The following is a 20,697-nucleotide window of genomic DNA, read 5'->3' as shown; positions in this document are numbered from 1 at the left end:
ATAGAAGCCTAATTAAACATTTTTGTTTAAAATTTTACTAATTAAATAGTACTTAAATAAAAAACAGCAGTGACTTCACACCCTCCCCTCATTTTCTTTAAAAAAGATCATATGGATCCTTAGTCTCAAAGAATTAAGCTTACAGAAAATTATTAAAATTTCAAATTAGTAAAAAACCAACCCACATAATCTTAAGGATGACAGCAAATAATTTCCCATCCACTTCCATTTTGAAGCCACTTAAGTATATATATATATATATATATATATTTTGAGAGTAAGGCCCATGTTGTGCAAAGAAAAAGTCTATACCTCCCACACATTAATAAATTTAAGTATTTTAAAACTATAGCTATCAATCCCTCTAAACCAGTGTGCAGCATATCAGCAATCTTATGCATATGCCTCAAACAGATGCAGTTGATGCCCATACCTAAAGGGGTAATTGATCGTGGTTGTAGATGAGTCTCCCACGTGTGAACTATGACTTCGCAGGGACCATCGATAGTCTGTAATTTAAAAGTTAAATGTCTGCAATAATTTCTTTTGTTAGATCTGACTTTGTACCCATGAAGTTGTTTGGGATGGTTGTGAACTAAACTTAGAGATTTAAGGAAGTAAAAGAAGAACGAGAAGAAGAAAGGGAGAGGAACAGAGAGAGAAAAAGACTGAAGAAAGAAAGAAAACAGATGAGGCTTCTTACCCCTGCAACTGCTGATGACTCTGTTTGATGTGTTGTGAATACATATGACAAAATTTTTAACAGTCTGACATGGCAGAGAAGTTAACTTTACTGCTAACAGAGGCTCTGCTGGACTACTTTATTTTCTTCTTATACCAAAAAAAAAAATCTCTAAATTCATTAGAGTGCTCACTTTGTTCTCAAGCTACAGCAACAGTTTATGAAAAACATACTCGACATCTCTAATTCCAAACAGCACTCAGCACCTACTCATGCACACTGCAGTTGCAGGGGTGAGTTCTCCTTCAAAATTTGCCTAGCTAAATTCAAAGACTACAAAACACAGTTATTTTAGTTGTGGTACTGGAAAGCAAGTTATTTATCATCTAATTAAAACATAAATAATTGATCCAATCAGCCAGCAATTAAGACCCTGCAGGCTATTCCAGCTGGAGCAGGATAAAATAGATACTTTCATTAAAAAGAAAATATTGTCCACCAAAAGAATACATTTGTTGACAAACACAGCCAAGACTCAGATAACCAGAACAGTAACACAAAATCTTCTTTCAGAACAATTTAACTTTGAAATAGCTTTCTAGGTAAAAGCTTGTAGGTAACCACAACTGAACAACAGAGAGAACATGCCTGATTACCAGTTCAGTCACCCTGAGAAGGTTCCCCTAGCATGGCACAGTTGTTACTACCAGATGCAAAAACCACTGTCAAATAGCTGCAATTTGTCGTTTTGGTGTTTTGGAGCCTAAGTAACTCTTAATTCCAAAAAAATTTGCTACTATTGCCAAAGACATGGAAACTTCCACGCCAGCTCAGCCCAGTAGTTCAGGTTCTTGTTTAAACAGATTTCAGACCCACAGGGACATCCAGACAAGCTTCAGCCTCAGCAGTGTAATTACACAGCACCAAAATGCTTTGTTTCATTACACCTCACCCAACAAATTCTTCACATGCAGATGGGATTTCTTGACATACACATCTGAGCACATTTAATCTCCCAAGCCTTTGGGTGAGCTAACAGCAAGCAAACACCAAACACTTAACAAGAGCTCAGTAGGATGGCTTTGCTCTTTGAGTCTCAGTTAAAGCAACGTTCCTAAATGAGTTCAGAGGCATCCACACTTAAATGTCATGTCAGAATAAACCACATATGCTTAGTTATGTTTTAAAGACAGAATGCATGTAAAATATAAATACAATTATATTACTGCTTCCAGTTTATTCCTGTTATGGGGCAGTTTTAGCTCCCAACTTCTCACTGCTGCCACAGTGACCACACTTAGGGTTTCTAGAAAAGTAAATAATGAGAAGTTTCTTTGCCCTTCTTTCACAGCACAGTGACATTTGCCTGTCAATTACAGTTTCTAAAGCTGCAAACCATGTTTGTCAGCAGGGAGGCTGCCATTTATTCCCATCATGCAGGCATGCAAGATCTCCAACAGCAGCTCCCATGAACACGTGTACAGGTTTAGTTTGTGAACCTGGGCAATGCAAATCTTCCTAACATGGACTAAGCTGTTTCCTTCAGAAGGTAAGCAAAGGTTTTTCCTTGTAAAACCCCCAATGTATTGTATGAAAATGTCAATTTATTTCTTACACTACTGTAACTGTCCATTCTAAAGTTAGGTTCTAAAATGATGAATGAATTTGAATAACATTATCCCAACAATAAGGACACCATGCCAGATACATTCAGCACAATCTCCTCTCCTGAAAGTAATACAATGGACTGATTGTGCATTTAATCCCAGGAACCCTCAACACTTTCCATACTAAGAAGAGCCAAGCAAAGCTACCTGGAAAAAAAGGGCAATTGATTAGAGAACAGGCAGAGATATCACTAAAACCCCCTCAATCCCTGCTCAGACCCCCTCTGAGTTTACAGGCATTTAAAAAAACGTTTCAATTACATGTAACAGAAGCCATTGTTACAATGAGGTCAAAACAGTAATGTCATTTCTGTGGCACATACTGACCACATCTGAAAAGCAGCCAGCTGAGCAGCAGAAGTAAATGAGGCGTCATCAATATTAACAGTATGGTAACATTGCCTAAAAGGAGAATCTCTAGAGGACAGTCTTAAAAGGGCATCCATCCAAATGTCACATCAAACATCTCAGGGGCAGTACACTGAGATAAGTGGCACTGTGGATCTTTTTTCTACTAATACAGACACTTATTTTTTCTAAAAGCCAACATGAATATTATGTTGCTTGATCTTGATTAGCTGAACATCTGATTCAATTTTCAAGTTTTCAAAGAACACTCAAGAACTTTCTTTAAAAATCAAGTCTTCTTCCATTATGAGAAGCTGGGGCCTCCCTCCCCAGCAGTCATTAGACACTTTTGAAATGAAGGGAAAATGCCTATCTAGCATAATGGTTCTGAGGTTCACAGCAGATGCACCATTTGCATGAAGTGCCTGGGTACTCAGTACAATTAAATAATGAAAACACTTCTGTGGATGTTTAAATGGTAATTTAGGATATCAGTTCCAAGGTTCCTGCTTTAAGACAATACAATAGAGTAGGCATTAGAGAAGGGGGGGATGACCCAAACCAAATCTTCAAAATGCCACACAAACACATTTATCCAAGTGCACTTCACTAATTAAAACTATGTTTCAAGAATCATAATCTACTTCAATAATATGAAACAGCTAAATTAGACTTAATTGCTAAAGCTGCATTTCTGACCAAAATCTCTCTGGATTTCTGTACCATGTAGAAGACAATAATTAAGCACTAAACTGAATAATTAAAGCCATTCAGCCACTGCATCCAACTTGGAAGGCAGCAGCAGATAAAAGTCACCTGGCAGGAAATGCTGAGCTCAGTAAGATTTTACAGCTTTGGTATTTCCAGTAACAGTTTCACACACAATCTGCTATCTCAGCAGACAATAATGTCTTTGTTACTATCATGACAACCATGGGTTCTTAATCTACAAAAAGCTTTTCTAAGGCATTAATTACTGAGTGTAGGTCTAAGTTTCATCTTTATTACTACAGTCCAGGTGCTAAATGGATTTATTTAATTGCACTTTAAGAAAGTAAATCTAACTCTCATTTGAAACCTCTGTAATGAAGCAGAAAGTGTGAAAAATATCCTCCAATACAGTTTTTAAAGTCCTGCTACATGCACAGACAGCTTAGTTTTTTCACACTTGCCTTGAAAGAAGTAACCCTGATCTTGCATGCTGTATTTAGAGTTTTAAAAGCAAATAAGAACACAGCTGAACAGATTAAGGTGTGCTCCTTACCAATGTTTTCAAATACACATCATGCAAACAATGCATGTAAAATTATTCTTCTAAAACTTAAGATACACAGTAGACCAATTCCAGCCAAGGGAGTTTTGGTGTGCCTCACACAAACCCCCTCACAACCCACTGCCACAAACAGAAAGGGAGCATAGAATAAAACCCAGGAAGATCCTCACAGGGAGCTCACTGGTCCCAGACTATGTTCAACAAAAGAACAACCTTGACCAAAATAGTTTAAGTTACTGTCTCTTTTCATCCAAGTTTGTGTATTTATTTTTCTTCTAAAAAGCTTAAGTTCAAAATGCTTGCAACACAGTAAAATCACTTGATATGCAGAAGCCAAGACCTGACAATAATTTTATGGGAAAATGTTCTTTGGATATGTATTTGTATTCATGCAAAAATTCTATTAATTTCAACATATTGAGTATTTTAAAAAACACTGCTCTATTTACATAATTGTAATTATGTTAATAGCAATATGCTTCACTACAAACAAGACTTTCCATTACATCACACTTTCCTTCAAGTAAAAAAAAAAAATTAAGATCAAATTATGATCTTAAAGTAAGGAGAGAAAAAGACATCACTGTTTTTTCTTTTTTTAAAATAAAATGTCAATTATTCTATCTATTTTCACATCTAGCCTGTAGCACTACTGTGGGTAATCTAGGAACTACCATTTTTCTGTGTAAACAGGTATCAGCCCCATCTCTGCCACCATGTCCAACTCAAGCATCTTCACAGTTGGAGTTGCTGTAGAAGTTGTTAACTTCAAGTGGATCTGTCCTCAGCATGATTTACTAATTATGTGATGTCAAATTCATATACTCAGACTTGAGCAAATAGTTAAGATTACACTGTTGTTTTACTACACATAAAACTGATATAAAAAATTAAGTGTCAGAGATCACGTATTGCCAGCTTGTCAAATTTAGGAAATTAATCACATGCAATGCCTAATGAAAAAAATTCTGAAATAAAAACAGGCAGAATAATTTAACTTAAAAGTGTATTTTCCTTATCAGCATTTCCTTAATGCTAAACTTCTCCATGTACTGTCTCACTTGCACTATACTGTACATTATATTCCTGTTACTTTTTCATTGTTCTGCAAGAGGTTTACAAGAAGAGGAAGAAAACTACATTGTACCTGGATTTCTTTCCATCAAAAGACTTTATTTTATAAGAACTAAAGTCCTGTGCATTTAACAGTTACAAGTTAGACACCACTAAGGTGACAACCCTGCACCCCAGGAATTCACATACTTTGTTTTGCAGGGTGGTTTCCTTTTCTCCTGCTCTTTATGCTGGTATTGCATTAAATTCATACTTACCTTGGCAGACCCTGCATCACACGGTGCATAAGGGTGCAGATACAGAGCACCTACTCAAAGAAACACACTCACCAATACAGAGGGTAAACTTTTGCAAATGGTAAAACAGAAATTGTACTGTCTATCAACCACAGCTCAGGCTCTGCTCACTAACTCTGCTTTTTGAGTGTGTTACATTTAACCTTCTGGACATTTAAACTTGGACATTTGCAAAAAAAAAAAAAAGTAAGAGTCCCATCAGAGCTGCTGAGCTGTAAGAATTAATCTACTTTTGGCCTCAGTTTGACCTCAGCAAAAGAAATCTATTACTGGCCTTCCCTTCTTTTGCCTCAAAGTACCAATTTAAATACCAGTTTCTGACTAGACTATTTCACATGCTCTAATGAAAAAACCAGAACTGTGTTTCATTTGAAATTAGTACCCTTCACTGAAATGATACCTCCATCAAATGTGATTTTTTTAGTTAAAAAAGGCTGACAAAAACTTACATGCTCTTGACAGTAATTTGAAATTTTTAAAAGGTATTGATGAGATGGTTCTGTAACTCCTTTGCACATTTAGCTACAGCCTTCATAATCCCAGTTTCAATGAGGAACTAAAGCCCAGGGTGAATAGCTACAGGATATTAATAGAATAAGAAAGACAGCAAAGGCAGCATTAAATTTCTTAAGGTTATTACTTGTTATTATGAAAAACAGTTCAAGAGTAGCTGCTTATTTTCCCAACTTAGCCCAGCTTTTTCCTGGATGCAACCTCTTCTCATCTGAAGAACTTCCCCCTGCCCTAGTGCAATGTTTACAAACCAGTACACTGCCACATACATTAAACTCTAATTTATGAAACTTTAAGTCATATGCAACTTTGACATCAATACCTGTAAAAACACATCTGTCTCTGTCTCTTGGCTCTTTTTTCCCCCTCCAAGTCGTGCAAATACCTATATACAAACATACAGAAAACAATGGGATGCCTCATCCCTTGTTTCACCTTTTCACTTCAAGAGATTAACTTATGTTAATTATGCAGCACAAAGTCTGGTTAATACTTCTCATGCTTCACAAAAAACAAATCCGCAGTGATATTAAAAACTTTTAAAATTTTAATGCACCTCCTACATTGACCATTTTTCTCCAACTATCACTTGCTTCCATCCTACCATACAGGATAGATATCACATACTATCACATTTCTTCCATGGATCACTTGAGATCCATGCCCTGCTGAAGTCCATATGCAACTATATTCTAACTATAAGAACTTCACCATATTATTTAAGCTTTATAATAATGTCAGGGATTTCTTACCACTGAAATTTTTAGAACACTACCACTGATAAAAGAAAGAAGAGAATATAATTACAGCTAAGAGCATATGGTCACATATTTCCAGAAGTGAACTGTGAGTATTTCCACAAATGTTTTAGTGTTTCACATGTAGCAATTCAAGACTTATTTCTAAAAAAATCTCATGTTTAACTCAGGAAATCCTTTTTTTATTTCAAGTATGGGAATTTTTCCTAAGAATGAGCCAACTTAAAGTAGACAAGGTTGTACATACCTTAGGTTCTAGAAAATATCCTTTAAAATACCGATACTGAACAGGAATTCCTCTAGGAAGCTCTACAGTAGTTTTCCATCTTTTCTCAAATATACTGTGAAGAAAAGAAGAAAACAGCCAACCAAAAAAATAAGTTTCAAAATACAGCCTAACAGCCACCTCAGACACATGTCTAAGTTATATTCTAAAATAAAGTCTAGTGTATTGTTGCAAGGAAAGTTATTAAAAAGTACCTTAGCTAAACACGCACAGAACACGAGATGTACTTAGAACTGAAACTGAACTTTTTGATTGACAGATCTGAAGTGCTCCAAGAGAGCAAGAATTCTCATCCCCATTGAACAGATGGGGAAAACATGGTGAAGTGATTTAGAGACTCATCCAAGATCACACAGCCAGTCACTGACAGAATTACAGACACAGCCTGCAAACTTTATTTTCCTTCACCACAGAGCTGCCATAAGCTGGCACCATTTTAAGAAAATACTGAATTTTTCCACTGCATTTAAGCTTTTTTTATGTACACTCATACATCCCCTCCCCCTTAAGAATTTCAATGCAACTCTCAGTTTAAATAATCTCTTCCCTATCACTTTCTAGCACAATAACTTTTTTATAGTCTTTATTTCCTTTTTATCCTATACATCTTCTATAACTTGCTGCACAGCCATGGGACTGAGAATTGCCCTAAAGCAGTTTCATACTCCAAGTATCTAAAGCTAAACTACTGAAATGCCAACCACAATAGCAGAAGCATCATCTGTAACTAGAAAAGCACACCCAAGTTTCATATTTTCTTAAACATATTCCTAAGCATTCAAAGTGCTCAGGGGCAACCCAAGAAATTCTGGAGTTCTACTAACAGTACATGCAGCTCAGGAGTTTACAAACTCAAAGACAGAATAAATTTGTTGCTCCAGAACGCCAGCTACTTCAAATGGAATAAGTAAAAAAAATTCAAAACAGAAGAAAAAAATCCCCCCAAAAAACCAAAAATCAAAACCAACTTACTCATCCGGAGTCTGGAGGACCACTGCAAGCTGGGGATTCCAATTTCCCAAAGCACTGCAGCTCCCACATATTGCAAAAACCTCTCCTAAAAAATCCAAACAGAAAAATACCCACAACCATCATTACTTCAGGCTAGATGGCATTAGAAAGCACAGCCACAGTTAAACTTTCAAGTATTTTAAATATATACACCAGAAACACTCATTTAAAATCCCTCCTATCCAAAAAGGAATCTTACCCCACCCAAAACTACAACAGCATTTTCTTCACCATCCCAAGGACCTGAGAGAGGGACTAATGACAACCCCAGCCCTTAAAAAGGGTTGGCTTCCAAACCATTCTTAAGGAATAGTGTTCAAAACATCTCTGCAAATGCAGCAGGCAAATCTTCCCAGTAAAATGTTTAATCTCAAGATAACACGGTTATTTCCCTAAATATTCTGTATTTTTTAATGTATGTCCATATTCCCTCAAATTCATACCAACAATTTAGAAAGCACAGACAAACAGGAGGTTGCTAGCATTATTCCCAAGGCAACATACCCAATTAATTTGATTCCCAAAAGTAATAAAGTTAATTTTGCTGCTATGCTTTCAGTTTTTACTGGGTATCAAAACATAACATTATTACACAAAAAACTCACATAAAATTGTCACACTTATCTTAATGCATACATTAAGATAATGCATACAGAACCCAAAAGGTCACAACAGTATATTTAATTTTGGGATATCCCAAGTGACCATTGCAACTTACCCTTGTTTTAAATATAAAACCTGTATGTATCTGACTGTAAGAACAACAATGATAAATACTAATGGAAAGAACAAATTAATACTTTGCTCTCATAGGGTTTCAACAAGATTTTTAAACATAATAAAAAGCTGTTGCAGAATGAGAAAACATGGAGTTTTAAAGTACACTTATGCACCACAAAAGGATGATAAGCATCTCTGAATTATTTCCTGTTCTCAAAATGAGTAGTGTGGAGGACACAATAATCCCAAGATACAAAGTAGACCAGCTGTATGCAGCAAGTGTACATTACCTCTTCCTAAGCCATAAATGACAGCTGACACTTCCAAGTACACTGTTACAGTTTTGAGGATGCCCTTTTGCCTCTAAAACTGTGTCCCTTTTCTCCAGTTAAACTAATAAGGGATACCACAGACCTGCTTATGAAAGAAAACTCTGCAGACCCTGGGGTTGGAAAAAATCTACAGAAGACAGAAACTAAGACAACATTTCTCAGAAAGCAGCTTAGTGAAAAAAATTTTACATAACACCTTGAACTTCAGCAGTTTGTTTTTTTTTTTAAATCTTTTGCTGCAATTAATTAAAAAAAAAGAAGCCTGAGCTTTCTGGATGCTCACTGTAAGCACACAAATGCAGACAAAAATCTACATTATAAGTATATTTATTATGCTATTGCCTATGTCAGCTTTCCCTTTCCCACCCTATCCTGAGGCACATGATGATTTGTTTTTGCAGGGAGGAGCTAAAGTGGGGAGGGAAGACCACCTGAACACCACACAGGTAGAGTTTCTGAGTAGAGATATTGAAAAGAAGCTAAAATTCTTTTAACATCCCTTTAAAACAGCAGTACTTAATACACCTTCATGTACACAACAGCCAACCTTGAAGTGCCATCTAATTATATTCCTCTGAAGAGGTGCCAGCTGGAATAGTTCTCTGGGCTCCTATTTAAACAAACGTGCACACCCAGTAAGGCACCACACACAAAAGGCAATGCTTGAATAGGATGTGCAGCCACCTTAAACTCCCTTCAACAACTGCACTGAGGCCAAATTAGGATTTATAAAACACTGCCTTAACTATCCCAGTAAAGCCAAAGTGAAATGCTGGGCAATCTGCCTCCCCATAGGCAATTCTGAACTCAGTGGAGTTTGGACTGGGTTTATATTTCAAGCTCAGGAGGCGTCAGCTTCTCCCCTCTCCTTGTCATGGAATTCAAGGCTGCTCCTGGCAGAGCTCCTTTAGCTACTGCAAAGAAGGTTAATCTAAGCCTTCTGCCCCAAAGCTTGCAAAACCCTCATTGATCTAACAATAATAACAAAAACCCCAACAATATCAATGTTGTCATAAGCAGAAGCACCCTTTTGTGTCATGTCTTCATGCTGTATTTCCAGATAATTCTTTGTGAACAGCCATTGAGGCAGGATCTGGTTCTCACTAATCCTACTTTTCATTGCAGATATTATTAGCACAGGAAGAAGTTACACATCCAAAGTCAGCTTTGGTAGTGACAGTGCCACCACAGCTGCAGAAGCAACAGTGTAAGCAGGACAAAGAGAGCACAGCTTGCAATACTCCATGGTACAGCCACACAGGTCTTGAGCTAAGGTCAATTTACTCTCAAGTTCTAAAATTTTCTCCAGAATGCTATAGGAAAACTCTACTCCTCACTAAGAGCTTTATGTCAACACTGAGTAGCAGTTTTCAATTCCCAAATCCCAAGGGAGAAACACAGGAGAGGTCTAACACAGGGCAGATGTCAAAACCTGTACAATATTTTATCATTTCCTTCCCCTACAACTACAGGAGACACTTCTGCCATCTGGTATTTGACAGGAATTTTGCCAATCTGCTTCCACATTCATCTGCTTCTGTTAGGCAACAATCAATGACTTTTTTGGTGTAACTTCTGTGCAGGTTTTGGCTGGGGTAGAGTTAATTTTCTTCACAACAGCTAGCAGGGGCTGTGTTTTGAATTTGTCCTGGAAGCAGTGCTGATAACAGAGGGATATTTCAGTTACTTCTGGGCAGTGCTCACAGCATCAAGGCCTTTTCTGTTCTCTCCCTACCAGAGAGGGGGCTGGGAAGGAAGAAGCTGGGAAGGAAGACGGCTGGGAGCAGTTTTGTGGACCTCAGTTACCAGCTGTGGATAAACACAACTCCTTCCTTCCAAGTTCCTGAAGATGAAGGTCAATATAATATGCACAATTAACCAATACCAGATCTTCATGTTCTACCTGATGTGATACCTTGTGTCCCTCACTTGGATAACAAAAGTTACTTTACACTTTCTTTTTTTTTCTTGTCATAGACAGAATACTGAACTAAGCTGCATATTCTTTCTGTCTGTAACTTCTGATAAAGGTCATATCTTGTGAGAACTTTCAACAGGGATGCAGGGGGAATAAAAACCAGAACAAACACATCAATGTGGGCCTAAGTATCATGGGTCAGAATACAAATGCTTGTTTCCATTGAATAAAAAGGTACTAAAGAGAGAAGATTTTAAACCAATCAAAACCATTTCAGTTAGCATCAAAATCCCTAGCACATTATGAAATTTTTGTTTGGAGAAAGAGGTAAAATTTATTTCCCAACTCTCGTTTTCAAATTCATTGGTGAAATGTCTTAATATATTTTACAATGATTTATCATCTTGATATTTGATCTAATATGTTCTTTTATCTCTGAAGAAAACAGACAAGACAGCCTCTGAATACTCCTCTACTGTGTCTTCTCCTACACCATACAAAAAGGAGAAAGTATGATTTGAGTACCTGGTGCTGATGGTCCCCTTACTTCAAAAGTGACTTGACAAGAGGTCATTTCTGCAGAACTTTTGTCTTGGGATCGTTGAAATCTCCTATAGTGGGAAGAAAGAGAACTAATTTGAGGAAAAACCACTTCATTTGTTGCTGCTCTAAGTAAGAGGAAACAGAAATCCCACCACTTAGAGGGAAGCAAGCCACTTGTGATATTACTGCCTGAGTGAGCAGCAGACGTAGAAAGCTCTTTAAAAGCAACTGCAGACCCAGAAAACAGCATCCAGCTGCAACACTGGCATAAGAAAAAGACCACTAAATCAAATACCATATGCAAGTATCAGTATCCTGCAGCATTTATCAGTCTTCAGCAGATTTTTCAAAACTCTCTGACTAAGTTTGCTTCCAAGGAGGCCACTGGAAGGTTTTAAGGGATGTAAATTAGGACCCTTGGCAAACAGTAACTTCTGTCTCATCAGTGCTATTCTTCAACATCCTCTAGAAAGCACAAGAAGTTTCCACAGAGAAGTACAACCACCCTGAAGGAAAAGGGGAACAACCCATAAGAGATGAGAGCTCTCTGCTGTCCCTTGCCCATCCCTGTAGACCCTGCTCCCCCACTTCCAGGCCTTCACAGGAAGCACCAGGAGCACCTGGAAGCACCAAGCAGCCTTCAAAGCAGACCAGAAGGAAGAGACTGCCTTTAGCCAGGACAGCAGCAGGAAGATAGACTCTGCCTCAATTTTCTCCTCCAATGCACAACACCTTGACTGAAAAAAAAATGGCAGAAGCCCATTTTCACCATTAGAGCAGAAACACTATTGATATATCACATCCTTTTGTATTATTTACAACAGCAGCAGTCATAGTAAAGTCCACATATGGATGTTGCTAGACTGCCATCACCCAAGTATATCCATCTGGACATGGGCTACAAAATAATTGTACTAATTATGTGCAGAATTAATTTTGCAATGGTTTCAATTAACCCAGTTCTCTACATTGCTGTGGGGGGCTTCTTGTTCTGTGTGCGTTTTGTTTGGTTGGGTTTTTTTTTAACCAAGGAAGTAGATTGTTACTATTGCTATTTCTGAACAGGACAAATAGCACTTTATTTCAGTACAATCTTGGTCAGCAATCTTTTAATAACAACATCAGAAAGAACTAACAACACTGAAGAAAAATCTGGCTTTCATTAGCTCTACTACTAGAAGGGGAAGCCCTTGCCTTCAAAGGGCATAGGACAGTTAAATATGCCTTGAAAGCAAAAGACAGATACCAAATAGGAGAAGAGAAAGAAGCTCATCATCAAACCTCATTCTTTGTGGGCATTTAAAATGTTACTGCAGGTATTGAACCTTCAGAACTGTTTCTTCTGGATTTTCTCCTCCTCCTCCTTTCAATTCCAACTCTCCTCCTCTATTCCTATTGTAACTACAGCTGCCTTTACTTCACATTCCTCCCTTATTTTCCCTCTCCATGTCAAGGAAGATGACTTTTCAGTAGTGAAATGAGAGCAAAAAAACCAGTAGACACATAAAGGTTTCTGCTCACATATTCCAATTCTGCATTTGCTTTTCACAAATTTTATCATTCTGCAAATGATAAAATCCCAGACTCCTGAAGCTAGAAATAAGCACAGCTGATAATCAGGAATTCCATGAAGGGCATGCCCTTTAGGAACTTTCTCACCTGTGTATGTTCAGTGACACATTCTAGCACTTGTTTTTAGCAGTTATTTATAGACAAAGAAGCACAGCACGTTTCAGTGCTGAAGCTAAGACTGGACTCACAAAACTGGTCTAAGGTGACAAAAAAATCTCAGGGTAACACAGAGAATATAAGTTACTAGTGTGCATTTATGATGACACCAAGTAGTCACGGGCTTGACTGTGCTCCCCAAATGCCTGTTTGGACAGCCTTTAACTGAAAGGGCAGAGGAGCCAAAGGGGAAATGAAGTAGGCAAAAATCTCTTGCAGGAAAGTGAAAGCTGATATGTGCACCCAGTTCCCCAAAGTAAGAATACACTTTTGGCTTGCAAAAAAAAAAAAAAATAAAAACAACCAAAAAAACCACAAAACAAAACAACCCACCAAACAAACAAAAAACAACACCAAAAAAGCTGTTTCCAGAGCCAATGCAACAACTCAAATTTAAACTTCACAAAACCCAGCATGTATCCTACTGCAAATTAACAAACTACCCAACTGTTCCAAGAGAATCATCCAAAATCCTCCTAAGTCCATAAAGCTTTTAGCCAATCTTGCAAAAATTCTATGTACCTACTTTCCAGACAGGTGTGGGTTTTTCTAAACTGCCTAGTAAAATAATTTTACTTTTCTATATAGGAGTAGCCAGTTGTAAGGAGGTTTTGATAAACTGACTTTGTAAAATTGCCAAAATTCTACCCAAAATGCATTTTATCTCAAAAACCTACTCAGCCTACCCAAGGGATGTATATGAAGAAAAGAAAAAATTCCACTTCACCAGCAAGAGCATGTGTTTTTTTCTAGCAGAACTGCAGGTACAGGTATTGCTCTTATATTTAGGGTCAAAGTACCATCTCTCATTCTGAAAAAAACATCTTTTCTAGCAGAGCACTGAATGCAAACACACAGCAAGGAAAAATTACGTCTGCTTTTTGTTAAGGAATCAAACCTCTGTGGTATATTATAATGCACTTACAAAAGCAGTCTGTGTTTTCAAGACATGATACAAAAGCATTTTACTGTGGGGAGAGGGAAAAAACCAAACAAGCTAAGTTGAACTGTCTAGTTACTGATGGTTCCTGAAAAGAGATGATAATTTAATTCCCAAAGGGGAATGAAAAGCTTTAACAATCAAATCCTTTGACCTCTAAGTGTCAGGCATCTTTGAAACGGGATATTCCTTCCTTCAGATTTTCAGCACTGCTTAACCAAAGAAGCTGGCAAGAATTAACAAAATCCTCTTTTGCTCCCCACTCCTGTCATGATGGACTTTTAAGTGAATGCAAATAATTTTCAGCTCAGAGGAGTCACATCATAACTGCTTAGGGGAACTGAAGCAAATTAGAAGAGCTACATTAAAAATGATAAGTATTTCCTAATCAGCAAATATTAATAAAATCAATTGAGCTGATTTATAAACTAGAAATCCTTGTGCAACAACCCTTTTTAAACAACCTCTGAGTCCAAAAGTAGTAAAGCTGAATTCACATCTGCTGCAGCTACAGGCATTCAGATGCTAACCTGGGTGCAAACAATTGCTCCTCTTCCTTTGGTCAGCATTTATAGACTACAACCACATGCAAGAAAGCAGTGAACACCTGAATCTCAGTTCTCCTCATGGGAAAGACAAATCACACAGGCAGAGACTTATCAGCACTTCACCAAAAAAACAAACAAAAAAAACCAACAAAAAACCCCAACATGAAACATTAATAGGAAGAAAAGAATAGGAAATCCAAACTCTCTTCTCCCTGATTCTAAAAGAGAACTTTAGAAAATGCAGGTAAGAAAGAAAAGATGACATAATACAATCAACTGTTAAAGTGTCACAAAGTATTATAGATTTCCTCTAAAATGAGGTAATAAATGTGATCCTGGATGGGAAAGACCAAAATATTTTTTGGTTGTAGTTAGAAATATACCAGGACAGGGACTTGATTTATTAATTCAAATCTTGAAGTTCATTTGAACCTTCTAGCTTACAGGTCTGGTGATATATTAAAACCCTTCACAAACCTTCAGCTTTAGTGGATATTCTGCCTCACCCTTAACTTCCCTAGCCTTTCCAAAATTATTTAAGAGGTGCTGGCTGCTTACTGTACCATGTCTTACATGTTTTTTCAGGATGAGCTAAATACACACAGGTAATCTGGGGCAATCATAGAATATAAGCCTATCTGACAAACACTGAACAAATTCCAGAGTCATAACAATTCACAGCAGCCTTGCAGGCAGGTTACCTGCTGTCTACTCATTACAACCAGTATTTTTAATAGCAACTTGAACAGGTTTTGAGGCTTTGATTCTAGTGGTCCAAGGGCAGGCTTGAAGTACAATGGGATTCTTTTTTAAACTGTGGAGACTTAAAAGCCTGAAGGCCTTGAACTTTGTTGCAGCCCCCCTTTGGACAGAGGGCTTTCAAAATTAGGCAGGGAACACTTCAAGCAACTACCTTGACAGACCCGAATGAAAAGCTGATTTTTATCAACTCTAAGTTGACTGTAAGGGCTGCAGAATGGCTGGTTACACTTAGCATATCCATTATGGATAATCAGACTTTGGCAACACGCTGGTAAGAAAGCAAAAAAGTATCAGACTCACACCAAAGTGTCACCATTTCTCCCCTTCTCTCCCCACAAAAAGCCACCAATCTCTATCCAATAAACTAAAAGTAAAAAATTCTGATGGAAAGGTATCAACCCAAAATTCTCTTGGGTAGCATTATATTTAAACTGACAGGATAATATGCAGCACAGATTTTTCCAATGAGATGAAAAAATTCAGCTCACAAAGTATCATTTCAATGGGTGGGGGTTTTTTTTTAAGCTAATAAATTTTATAGATACTTAATGGGATTTTTCAAAGGTAATAAAACAACTAAGTACACAGGTGCCACGAAATTCCCGGAATGCATTTTAGTACTTTCAAACATCTGATATTTAGTGTCAGATTACTTCTGCCTGCTCTATTACCGAATTTGCTTATTTAGCTGCAGAAAAATGAAGCCCATTGTACTGGGTCTGGCTGAGAGGGAGTTAATTTTCCCTACAACAGCCCTGACAGAGCTGTGCTTTGTACTGGTAGCTAGAAAGGTGTGGATAACAGGCAGAGTTTCAGCTGTGCTCACACAGCATCAGTGCTGTCTCTCCAACATTCCCCACTATCACCAGGAGGCTGTGGGTGGGCAACATCCTGGGAGGAGACACAGCCAGGACAGGTGACCAAACTGACCAAAGGGACATTCCTGGTCATATGACATCAGCTCAGAGATTCATACATTAAAAAAAAAAAAAAAAAAAGAAGGGGGAAAAAAAAAAGCTAAAAGAAAGGAGAGGATTTGTCATTTAAGACCTTTGTCTTCCAGAGCAGCTCCTATCCATACGGAAGCCCCGCTTCCCTAATGGTGAAACAGAGAATAAAATCTTCTGTTTCCCCTTGCTTCTCCAGAAATTATTTTGCTGTATTAACAGCCTCTACTTTGACCCCTGAAGCTTTTTCCACCTTTTTCCCCCTGGGGAAAGGAGTGACAGAGCTGCTTGGTGGGCAACTGGAACACAGCCAAGATCAACCCACAAGCACCTTCTGAGCACAAACAGGCTCTTTCATAACGATAGCACACATTTCATCACAGATCCTGGTGCACACGCCTGGAAGTGCACAATCCTAAAAGTAAACATGCCCAATTATTTCAACATATCTCTCCATTTATTGCATATAAAGATAAAATCAGCAAGGACTAGCAGGCTGGAGTATTTTTGGTTTTATTTTTATCATTTTGCACTGACACTTCCACCTTAAGAGAAGAGATTCATGAGCTGTATCAACACCCAGGAGAGTCCAACTCCAGGCTGAAGCAGGGGAAAGGTGCCCCAGCCCCAGCCAAGTCATCTGACAGCTGGGAGAACACACTGACAGCACTGGGGCTGACACAGAGCACCCATTACAGCCTCCCTCATGAACCATGAATTGAACACAGCCCAACACTGCTGGAAAAGGTACTGTGCTCAGATTTTACCTTCTTAAAAGATGTGCTACACACAACAATAGAAAATCCACCACACATCAGCTCTACTGCTGTGCTGAACAAAGGGACATGAGCCTAAGTCACACACTGTGATATTCCAAAGATACCAAGTGGTATCTGGTTAACCTTGTAGTATGATGAACAGATTTTGCTTGTGGTTGGTCCTAATGAGGTATCAGATATTACAGAACACATCTAAAGCAACAAATTAGACATGCAAGAAAATTATGTAACAGTAGCTGACGACACCTGGGTCTTAGAACAGCGTCAGAGGATATATTTGTCAGGGCATTCCCTTTAACAACTGGGAGCAAATTTTTAGAAACAGCACTACAGCATCAACTCCTTCATGTTCAACCAAACAACAAAGAGGGTTCTTCCTGCCCCCTCCTCTCTCCCCCACTGCACCTTGACTGCAGGAGCAAGGACAAACTCAGCAGGTCTCTCCTTCTGCATTGCAGTGCTAACACTGGACAGCAAACAAACTTGCACAGAGGATTCAGACATGCTGTTTTGATTCAAAGGCTGAAATTTTACCAACAGCCTTATGCTGACATTTAGAAAACCCAAGTGATACCTCTGAAATTGCATCACACTAATACACAGCAAGTGAGAAAAATATTTTGAGGATTACATTTTCAGCATCAATTTAGCTCCCCAAGCGAGGGGCCACATCAGCCGTGGTTCCCTCTGCTCACCCACAAGGTATCTGCTTTGTTTTAAGTTACAATAAGTTAATTGTTTCAGCATTTGGCAAATACCTGTCCATGTGACAGACCCTTCCACCTCAGCTATGCCACAGCAGTGAAGTTCTTGAAGCAGACAGGAAACAGCTGGGGCACGTTTGTGAGACAGAGCAGCACCAGTCTGATTCCTCTTTTGTGAACTGTTGCTTATTATTAATGTTCAGCTGACAAGATCTTAGGCAGGGAGTAATTTAGCTCTCTGTGATCACACTAACACTCCTCACTTAGGAATGACTTGGACAAATAACATGTATAATGCTCCCCACAGCTCTCAACAAACCACTTTTTCAACAGGTTTCCAGAGCCTGGATCCATTCTGTTGAGAGGATACATCCTTTACTGGAAGACTAATTACATGGCAGCTTGGGCTATCAGCGTCTATTCAAAATCAATGACAATCTCCTATTTAACATCTCACATAGTTATTTTACAGGAAGCAGTGCTAGAATGGAAATATATATGATAAAAATAATTCCACATATCAACTATTTCACCCTACCATTAACATATTTTAAATGTTGAAGGTTAACCTCCATCTAACACTGTGTGCTCTGACAAATTAAAACATTAATACAAACATGCCATTAACGTAAAGGAAAAAAGAAAAAGAGAAAAACAGAAGAAAGAAACTGTGCCTGATTAGGGTGCAGACAACAAATAAATTTTTAAAGTTCCGCTTAATCTAGAGCTGCCTCACCAGCTCCTATGCGATCAATAACATCAAACCTGGAGCCGGCAGCACCACCGCTGCGTTCCTCTAGCGCAGAGCCGAGACAAAGAGCAGCGCAGCGCACAGCCCCACGCCCGGCAGAGCCCAGCGGCGCTGCAGCGTGCCCAGCCCGGACACGGACCGCGGGCTCCGGGCGCCCCGCACGGCACCGCCCGCGGCGGGAGCCCGGCCGGGAGGCGGCGCGCCACGTCCCCGGGCCCGCCCCGGCCCAGCCGCTTGCATAATGCGGCAGCGGCGGGACCGCCCCGGGCCAGGGCTTTAGGCGGCGACGTAAACAAACAGAGCCGCAGGCCCCGCACTCCCACCGGGTGTCAGCCAGAGCCCGGCCGGACAGCGCGATGCGCCCGCAGCCCTCCCGGCACGGCACCCAGCCCCGGGCCGGGCAGCGCCGCGGGCGCCCCCGGGCGCATGGAACCGTGCTCTTCCCGCCTCTCAGGAACCCGAAGAGACGTCCCGGTACCCGGACGAGATGCTCCTCCCGCACGTCCTCTCAGATAACACAGCGCTCCCTCAGCGTCCTCTCCGCACAAGCTCGAACAGACCCTGCTCAGCCGCGCCGACCGCCCCCTCCGCCACCGTGCGGTCCCACCGCCACACGCGGCCGGCAGCGCCGACTGACCTGGCGGAGCGGAGCGGCGCTGCGAGTCCCCGGTCGCTTTGTGCGGGGTTGCGGACGACAAAGCCCGGGCTCCCCGCCCCTCCTGCCAGGGCCGCCGCCCGGGGCCGCTGACGGGGGTGGGGAGGGGGCGGCGCGGCCCCAACCGGTTCCAGCTGCCCCCCGCCAACATGTGACCGCGGCCGCGGCCCCGCCCGCCCCGCCGCCGCCAATGGGAGCGCGGGAAGAGCCGGGGGCCGGGCCCTTTCCTCGACAGCCGCGGGCCCGGGGCGGGGCTGAGGGCGGCGTGGGGAGTGCGCGGAGCGGGGGCAGGCGCAGGGGGGCTCCGACAGGCACGGGGGGTTCGAGGGCGGCTTACGGCCGCCTGCACACGGGGGGGCTCTGCCCTACCCGCCTCTCCCGCAGGCCAAGCACCACCGCTTCCTCGCGCCATGCCCCCCATACCTTCCCCTGAGAGCGCGGCGCCGCTCCCCCAGCGCTCTCCCGGCACCGCAGCGCGACCCGACCTCCTCCAGCCTCCAAGACCTCCACAGGAGCGCGCACCGACCACCCCTCGCCGCCATCGACACTACACCCCCCTACAGCACTCCCGCTAGCCCCGCACTCCCTCGGCTGCGGCGTACACTGACCTGGCCGAGCGCTGCAGTCAGCTGCCCACCCCTTGCTGCGGGGCAGCGAGCGCCCCTGGCCGGGCTCCTGTTGGTGCCGGCGGGGCCGCTGACAGCGTGGGGAAGCAGAGCAGGGCAGGGGGCGGCGGGCCGGCAGCCGGATTCTGCTGCCCCCGAGCGCACCGGGAGAGCGCGGCCACGTGACCCGCCCGGCTGACGCGTCACTCTGCGGCCCGGCCCCGCCCCGCCCCTCCCGCCGCAGCCAATCAGAGCCGGGCGGGCGGGGCGGGAGGGACGCGCGCCGTTCCCTTGAAAGCCTCGGCGCTGAGGGAGCGCTGGGATGGTGGCCCTGGGCCGTTGTAGTGCTGTGGGGCCGTTGTAGTGCTGTGGGGCCGTTGTAGTGCTGTGGGGCCGGTGGCGCTGGCGGGACGGAGAGTGGCCCTGGGGTAGTGGCGGTGGGGGTAGGAGAGGGGCTTTGCTGAGGCGAGTCAGGCTTCTCCTGCCATCCTCACGCTCTTTGAGGTCCCCCTCACCTCAGTTTGTGTTCTCCGTACCCAGCCTGTGAGGGTAAGGGCTGCCCTAAGGATGGGGAGTTCTGCTTCCTAAAGATTTACTAACATGGTTGAAGCTGACTGTAAGCCTGTGGCACCAAGGACGTGATGGGTTTTTTATTTTGTTTTGGTTTTTTTGGTGGTATAAAGGGGCAGACGCTCTGGCTTTCCTCAAGGGCTTTGATTTCACTTGTTTTGGTGGTGGCCATCTGTCCCTGTGAGCTTTTGTGTGCAGAGAAACGATTTATCCTGTGTTGGGAGTTAGTGCTGTTACAGGAATGCTAGTGAGTGCTGTCCCTCAATCTGCCATTCGAATAGAGGACT

General features: G+C 41.5%; 1 protein-coding gene across 3 annotated transcripts in view; it reads right to left on the bottom strand.

The window, feature by feature from the left end:
- Window positions 1-19,994, bottom strand: part of GPCPD1 (glycerophosphocholine phosphodiesterase 1) — a 42,909-nt gene extending 22,915 nt beyond the window's left edge. Inside the window, exons 1-5 of one of the 3 annotated variants that reach the window (XM_066546381.1) lie at window positions 19,844-19,994; window positions 11,404-11,489; window positions 7,870-7,954; window positions 6,859-6,952; window positions 434-509 (exon numbers count right to left, since the gene is read on the bottom strand). In XM_066546381.1, the coding sequence (XP_066402478.1) occupies window positions 434-509; window positions 6,859-6,952; window positions 7,870-7,954; window positions 11,404-11,452 (304 nt within the window). In that variant the 5' untranslated portion in view covers window positions 11,453-11,489; window positions 19,844-19,994. Of the gene's footprint in view, window positions 1-433; window positions 510-6,858; window positions 6,953-7,869; window positions 7,955-11,403; window positions 11,490-19,058; window positions 19,077-19,217; window positions 19,349-19,843 lie in introns of those variants that run through there. The other 2 variants (XM_066546380.1, XM_066546382.1) reach the window with 2 other exon arrangements.
- Between the last annotated feature and the right edge of the window lie 703 nt (window positions 19,995-20,697).

The sequence above is a fragment of the Molothrus aeneus genome, chromosome 3 (genome assembly GCF_037042795.1).
Source record: "Molothrus aeneus isolate 106 chromosome 3, BPBGC_Maene_1.0, whole genome shotgun sequence".
In the NCBI taxonomy this organism is placed as follows: domain Eukaryota; kingdom Metazoa; phylum Chordata; class Aves; order Passeriformes; family Icteridae; genus Molothrus; species Molothrus aeneus.
Note: the sequence above shows the minus strand (reverse complement) of the source record. Positions and strands in the feature narration are given on the sequence as shown.